Below are 7899 nucleotides of genomic sequence, written 5' to 3'. Positions count from 1 at the left end.
GTAGCTCTGATAATGGGACACTGCATTGTCGCTTTAAGAAACCGTCTGTGGGCGTTACGAAGGGGTGTAACCCGGAAGAGGTGTCATCATTCAGGCGACGACGACAACATGGTGTTGGTGTAGTCGTGTGTGTGTGTGTATATTATGTATGAAGCGCGTTTATTATCTTTGTTTTAAATTGATCGAAGCAAGAAACGCTCACAGTTGTGCCGCTGTCACAACAACACAACGACCAGTGATGTGTAAAGAGCTGAAGACCAAAGTGCTGCCTCTGTTACCAGCGACTGTCAATGGACCCTCTGCCCGTCATGAGGGCCAGCCAACAGGTAACGCTGTCCATGTGGTGACCATACAGTCTATGGTGGTGACCCAGTAGTTCCCAACACGAGGTCAAAACATTAGTCCTCATAATGGGTGTTGTCCATGTTGATGAAGCACGTGTTCTATTTAGCCATGGATCACACCCGACGGTCGTCTGTCACGACCGTCATGGATGAACTTCAACCTGGTGTTTGCACTTTCTCCCTTTGTGGCACGTACATCTACAGAAACGTTCAGATTTCAAATATAAAGTTCTTACCCCATGGCAATGGATATTACAATTATGTTCGGGCCCGCAGAAGTACCCGTATCTTAGCTATTGTTCAATAAAAAGCATTTTAATCCAATCGGTGACCATTTGCTCCGTTGTTTTGCCATATGCTTTCAGCTACGCGATCCTATCGGCTGGGAGGTATATTGCACTCTAATTCCTTATAACTGAGAAATGGCCACCGATTGATTGATTGAATATTTTATTATACAGAAATGCACGAGTACAGTCAAACACTTGGTCTAAAAGGATAACACAAAAAAAAAGTCCTTGCGTTCTTGTTTCCATTGGGGTCGTATCCTATGTATTCAATTCATCAACATAAAAAAAAAATCCGATCGGATTCCAATGCTTTTTATTGAACAATACGTAAGATATGGGTACTTCTAATGTAGATGTACATCTATCTAAATCCATGTAAATGGAGAAAGTGCAAACAGGTTGAAGTCCATCCATGACTGTCATATGGACAGTCATATTTCAGGGCTAGCTTTCTATTTAATGTTATCAATGGGTCTTACGACGATGTTGCTTGGCCAAAAAAGAGCTGATCTACAAGTTAGCATCCAGCAGCAGGGTAAATTCTGTTTCAGCTTTACCCGCTGATGGCTGCTCAGATGGCCATGTTGAGCAAGCACTTGTAGGGGAGCTGTCTTGCTCAAAGGATCCCTGAGCAAGACACTTCGACAGGCGGACCCTCTGATTACCAGACAGCCTCGCAAGTCGGTCGCAACCCATTAATATAAGCTATTATAGTCGGTTGTAGATCTATTTTTTATTTTTTTTGCAAGGCTGTGACAATGTATTGCAAAGAGTTGACATGGAGATGATGCCCAGGTTTGTTTTTTTGGCCTGTAGATGGCGCTGACATCCTGAACGTCACCGCCGAGGCTCTGAAGGAGGGCCACGTCGTGGCGTTGCCCACTGACACCATCTATGGCCTGGCGTGTCTGGCCCAGAACTCACAGGCCATCAAGAAGATGTACAACATCAAGGGACGCAACGGAAACAAACCGCTGGCTATTTGTGTGGGAGAAACCCAGGACATTTATAAGTAGGTTCAGTAGTTTTTTGAAGACTGTTTCGTTTTCACGGTTGCTACAATTGGAATATAAAATTAGTGTGAACCCAATAGTCATATGGTATATTGTATCCTATGGCATTACTATTGAGGCATGGAATTTTGTCCATATTGTGCGCAGGCATTTCCACCCCCCTCCACTAGCACCTAGACTACATGTTGTAGTCTAGGTGCATAAACAAGTAAAGACAAACTGTTGTTAACATATTACATTTCTACACTATTTTGCAGACGGTCAATAGCAAAATTGTCAACCTTTATGACCAAAATGGGGAGACTTGCTTTCCCTTAGGGCTGGGCGATATAACTTCAAATCAATATATATAACGATTATTTCAAACCTTTGCCTCGATTACGATTAATGAACAATTATTAAAAAAACTTTGAAAATAGCAGATCTACAGTAGTAGCAGATAGATTTTCACTATTTTTGCAGGCCACCATTGTACAACGAACGTAAAAGATCTATTTGAAGTCGATTCGTTGATATATAAGAAATGTTGAAAAAAAATTGCCAAAATAAATCTGCTTCTCGATTAATCGATTGTTCAACATTTTGGTTTTGAAATATTTTCGGTTAATTGCCCAGCCCTACTTGCCCTATAACAACGGCAAGCTTCAAAAGAGTGCAGTTGACCGTGGGTGATGTGAATGTGTCATGTCCTTGTTCCTGGACAGGTACTGTAAGGTGAAGGTGAAGGATGAGCTTCTAGGTGACTTGCTGCCTGGTCCAGTTACTCTGGTGTTTGAAAGGTCAGAGGTACTCAACCCAGACCTCAACCCTTTCACTCCGGTAAGTCCATCCCTCAAACTGGCCACAGACTTAAAATAATCAAGATGCAGCTTTAATATACATTTTATATTTTTTAAATATTATATTTCATTTTTTATATATACCGGTATATATTTTGTTTGTTAATCAAGGAATCAACATGAAGAAACTATTTTTTTAAAATAGTCTGATTTACCACTTGTCTTAAGCCCTGTTCTATAGGGTTAGGGTTACTATGTACAATGGTGGCATGCAAAAATAGCGCTATTACAGAATAGTTAAATAATCGTGATATTGATTTGAAGTCATATCGCCCAGCCCTATGATGTGCACATTCATTCATCCATCTAATCATTCAAAATGGAAGTAATAACCCTGTCATCAACCACCTGTCAAAAGTCCCTATGGACTCTCAATCTTCAACTGTTTCCTATGCCCCCCCAGTTAGTGGGTGTACGTATACCAGACCACGACTTCCTGAGACACCTTTGCCAGATGTGTGCGGAGCCACTTGCACTCACCAGCGCTAACATCAGCACACACAACAGCACTGTGGCTGTACATGTGAGTGAAATTAAACTTTTTGTGTTGGGAGAAATTGTTCTTAGACAAATGGTAGAGATGCAATGACCATCTGCAAAGTCTTGTCAAAAATTATTATATATTTTGATTTTATAACTTTACACACATACACAGACACTTAACTCCTAAGTTATGTGAACTTATGATCACATTCTCAACAATGTCTCAGTCAATCACATATTTTATAAAGATATATTCACTGATTATGTAAGATATGTAAACACTGATGTGTTTGTTCATGTCCAGGAGTTTCAGGATCTGTGGCCTAGGCTAGCAGTGGTGGTAGACGGCGGGCCAATAGGAGACCAGAGCCGACTGGGGTCAACAGTGGTCGACCTATCGGTGCTCGGCAAATACCGTATCATCCGGCCTGGTTGGTGAGTAATGGCACATACAGACTGCTAGTATTCAGTGTTTCCAGTAATTTATGATGGCCTCCCACCATTTTACATAGGCCTCCCAGGCTCCCACACAGAAACAAATCTACATATTATATGTTATGGAGTCAATTATGGCTCAAATAATTGAATTTTAATTCCAATTAACACATTTGGCTTCCAGCTATTATGCAAATAAGATCATTGAGATAAAACTATTATTGTGCCACTGCCACATTCCCATTTGCAATGATGCCCTCATTTATTAACAACAATACTGTGCAAGATTTGTTACACAATCGTGTCTGTACCGCAAGGTAATATGACCAATTTGTTTAATTTATTGAAATTCAAATTTAGTGGTCTATTTGGTCTGTGACCAAACGATAAAGGAGCTAAACATAGCCAGTCTGTGCCGCCCAACCCACAACTATGTACATTAATGAACCTCCTGACCTGCAAACCACTACTGTATATGCATTATAGTAGCTGTCGAGGAATTTGTGAGCTTGTTGTGGGCTCAAGTGTTGGAACTGGTCCTCATATTTACTGGGGACCCCCTGAAACCCCCTCAAGGACACCAGGGTGTCCCTGAACCCCACTTTAAGAACCACTGTTCAAGTGAAAGCAGGGAGAAGAGCTTACCTACTGTATATACAAAGATATGGGGGGAGAGCTTGTGTCATAGGACTAAGCTGTACTCAAAACAATAAATACCAGGCACTTGTATAACATATCTATATTTATTATTACTAGTTTATTCATTATGGTAACCCAGTCAATCCAAGAACAAGAAACTCAAGGCCACATCCCTATCATTGTTTAGTTTACCATGCCTCCTTGGAGTCTGTAGTGAGACAAGGGCAATGGCCCCGATTCACTAAGAAATTTACGACCATACTTTGATCTTACCGGCATTTAAGACAAGAAGAAAATTGTCTTAAATGCCGGTAAGATCAAAATATGGTCGTACATTTCTTAGTGAATCGGGCCAATTGTTTGTTTAACCAGCAGGGTGTAATCTTTAACACTTATTTTATTTGTTTATTCTTTTTAAAGCATTTATCAAAACATTTAAGCAATGGGACTTTTTTTATTGGAGTACCATTCTACCAGCACTCAGTCAATGTTCACTGTTTAATAAACTACAACAAATGCGTCCATATTAAATTAATTTGCTTGAATGTGTTAATATTTTGCTTTGACCTTTTGCTTTTATAATTTTATTTTCCCCTGCACGTTAATATGTCGTTACATTTATTCAGTTTTATTTGATAAAAATATTTCTTCAGTTTTATGTACCATTCTCAAAATGAGAATCCGTTGTTTCTGATGGGTCCGTGAAGTTACATGTTTGTGTCATATTACAGGGTGTTATGACTGCAAATTGTGTAGTGTGAGGTGAAAAAGAATGATAGGACTACACGTTGAGACCGGCAACAAGGCGAAGACAGGAATACAACATTTTTGCTCCACATAGTCCATTGCCAGGAGAACAGGCCATGTTAGTGTCTGTGACATACTGTACAGATAAAGCAAGTTGTAGTCAAAACAGGCAGGCCCAAGGCTCAGGCCTGTGTTAGTGCTATTCCCAGCTAGGCGGGGACTCCTTGTGCTTCCATTTGCACGGGGTGAAAGTCAACAAATCTTTCAGTTAATGTCCCACACTGCATATCGAGTCAGCGATTGTGAATGAACTGAGGTGCACTGCAGGTGATGTTTATTAGAGCACAGAGTACAAAACACTGATGTTGGCCTACAAAGCAACCAAAGGTATGGCACCCCATATCTTCAAAGCCTGATCCAACCCTACAACCCCTCACTCAGATAAGTTAACACAGGGAAACTGTCAGAACCTTCCCTAAAACATCCTGGACAACGCTCCACACGTCCCAGACTCTTCTCCCTTCTGGCTGCCAAGCAGTGGAACGAACTCCCCATTGCAGTTAGAACTGCAGACCCACTCCCAATCTTCCACCGCAATCTAAAGACTCACCTCTTCAGACTCCACCTTAGCCCGTAGCACTTGCCGTAGCATTGGCTTAGCCATGACGACCTTCACCTTGCAGGCTTATGCAAAGGTTAAAATGTAATTTAGATGGCATGTTATGTAGACCGATGCCAGGTTAATTTGTTGACCTGACATAGTTTGTATGTAGTACAATCTTTTGATATTATACTGTTTAGAGTAGACTGATGATAGGTTCTTGGTTTACCTATGATCCTTTTCTAGGTTACTATTTTTATGCATTTGATGTATTACCTCATGTTTTCCTTGCTTACTGCTTACTTATCGCTCTGGATTAAGAGCGTCTGCTAAATGCCTAAATTGTAGAGCTGTTCGATCTCTCTTGACTACATGTTTATGATTTACTATTTGAATGTAGTCAGTAAGGAATGGTCAAGTTTGTCTGGGAGATAACTTAGTCAGGCATTTGCCCTTGCAAGTGAGGATTTTGATGTTACTTCTGAAAGAGGAAGTTGTACATGTTATCAATGACTGGGAGTCAGAGCTCAGAGGGCAATATGACTTCTGTGGCAGAAGTCAAAAGGCAAGCAATGTACTTATCTTGTCAAAATAGTCTTTCTGCTTGGGTATTAAGGTTGTTTGGCATGTCCTCGCTCCCTAGACGGGCACCTGCAGATTGTTTTCAGGGCTGTTTGACTGTTTTCAGGGATGTTTGACATAACCTGCAGTCTGATTCAATCCTATAGTGTGGAAGCCCCGTTATCAACATTACCTCCTTTTTATGTCTATTGGGGTGTTTAAATGATGAAAGCAAGCGATGCATCCTTAACACTTAAAGCAGTAGCTTTATGGACATGAACTCCTGTCTCTTTCTCTCTCTCCCACGCCTTACTTTTTTGGCCCATTTAATTTGCGTGCAACCTTAGCATCGTCCGTTTTCAACATTGCTCTGATTAAGTCGGCCTCTTTCTGACCTAAAAAATGTATGCACCAGCAGTGTGAACTCGTAGGTGAAGCCTCAACACTTTAACAAATGCATGTGTATGTGTGTTGAGCCGTCCGCCCGAATCCGTGACTTATTTCTAGTAAAGCTTAGCCGAACCCATCTGGCCCATGGGTCAACCTGCAGGTTATGTATCAATCAACCCTGCATCACTAGTGTGAAGGCACATATCTGCTTCTCAAATAATATGCATGCCTTGGCACACGCAAACTGCCACAGCCACAGGTTCCCTTACTGTGTACTGTACTTCTAGGACAAACCACTGTGTTAATAGGAAGCACCTGGCAAAGAAAACGGGCGGAAAGGGCTCACACCAATATTGTTGAGGTGCTGACCACGGTGCAAAGGTATACAAAAGAAGAGAGGTCGCACAGCTCGTAACCACGATGCAAAAAAGGTTTTTAATTTGTATTCATTTTAATAGGAAACCAACGTTTCACGTTTTCACAGAGGTCTTCTTCAGGGAATGAATCGAGGAATAGGAAGCACCTGAAAATATAGATTTGGGGCCATCTGAAACAATAGAAAATTATATTTTGCACTGTTTAATGTAATTTCCCCTTTTTCAGTGCCTTCTCCGCTACGGTGGATTTGTTGGAGCGTAAATATGGGCTGTCAGAGGACCCAGGGGATAAATGAGGTCTGAACCCTTCTACTCATCCCACAAGACACGCTGAGACGCACAACAATTTCAGGGCTTCTTCAAAAGACATCAATCCTTTTCATGTTTGCAAGGAAGAACGATTGTTTTCCTGGGAACATGCCTAGTACCGTACGAAGAAAACCATCCTGTTTTTGATGGGACTGAAGGCACATGGTCACTGTTTCTGTTTCTGTTCAAGTTGAACCCTTTCATCTTTATTAGGGTTAGCTTGTGTCCACAGATTTGAGAGGAAATTATTACAGGTCCTGTGAGTTATTTGTCTTTTTTTGCAGTAAAAAAGCTTACTGTAATCAAAGCAGGTTATACTCAGGAAGTGACGGTTGGATTCTTAGTTGGACTTGCGTTTGTTACTTGGGGGATGGATGGTTATGTCAAGCAAAAGTACACTCCAGTAGTAGCCTTTTAATTGTCCGAATCACATGAGTCCTTTCATAATCTGGTAACGTAAATAGACTGGGCTTTGTACATTGTGTATAGACTATAATCACAGAATTTATTTATTAAGAGTGCCAATCTGTTTTATTTTATTGGTGGGGGGATTATTGATAGTTGCAGGATGGCTGTCTTTATTGTTTATCTGCATGTACAGTAGCTGTAGCTACTAGCTCATTAGCCTACGTTATCAGAGTTTTGGGAATATCATACTCGACAGTTGGACCAAGTGGCACCATTGACCATACAGTATTCATGGTGGCCATTTTGCTCATACTTGGGTATGAGGAAAATGTATCACCCTAAGTGTGAAGTAAGAGCAAAATGGCCACCTTGTGACTATGGTCTATGGTTTGAAAAACATCTGATTAAGATGTACACAAATACTGTAATTTGGGGGGGGGGGGGGGGTATGGTTTGCTTACCA

General features: G+C 41.1%; 1 protein-coding gene across 1 annotated transcript; it reads left to right on the top strand.

Moving 5' to 3' along the window:
• Positions 1-102: 102 nt before the first annotated feature.
• On the top strand, positions 103-7899 carry yrdc (yrdC N(6)-threonylcarbamoyltransferase domain containing). Its single transcript, XM_080426241.1, has 6 exons — positions 103-326; positions 1451-1646; positions 2352-2466; positions 2890-3009; positions 3274-3404; positions 6946-7899. Exons 1-6 carry the CDS (start codon positions 149-151, stop codon positions 7013-7015), a joined length of 810 nt encoding a protein of 269 aa, XP_080282367.1. The 5' UTR covers positions 103-148; the 3' UTR covers positions 7016-7899.

This window comes from Gymnoscopelus braueri (genome assembly GCF_963280865.1).
Source record: "Gymnoscopelus braueri genome assembly, chromosome: 4".
Lineage (NCBI taxonomy): Eukaryota > Metazoa > Chordata > Actinopteri > Myctophiformes > Myctophidae > Gymnoscopelus > Gymnoscopelus braueri.
Note: the sequence above shows the minus strand (reverse complement) of the source record. Positions and strands in the feature narration are given on the sequence as shown.

Bases quoted from the DNA above. Each gene is read 5' to 3' on its own strand.
- yrdc (XM_080426241.1), top strand. From the start codon at position 149: ATGAAGCGCGTTTATTATCTTTGTTTTAAATTGATCGAAGCAAGAAAC. The intron at 1,647-2,351 runs GTAGGTTCAGTA...GTTCCTGGACAG, and splicing joins GAAACCCAGGACATTTATAA to GTACTGTAAGGTGAAGGTGA. The intron at 2,467-2,889 runs GTAAGTCCATCC...ATGCCCCCCCAG, and splicing joins ACCTCAACCCTTTCACTCCG to TTAGTGGGTGTACGTATACC.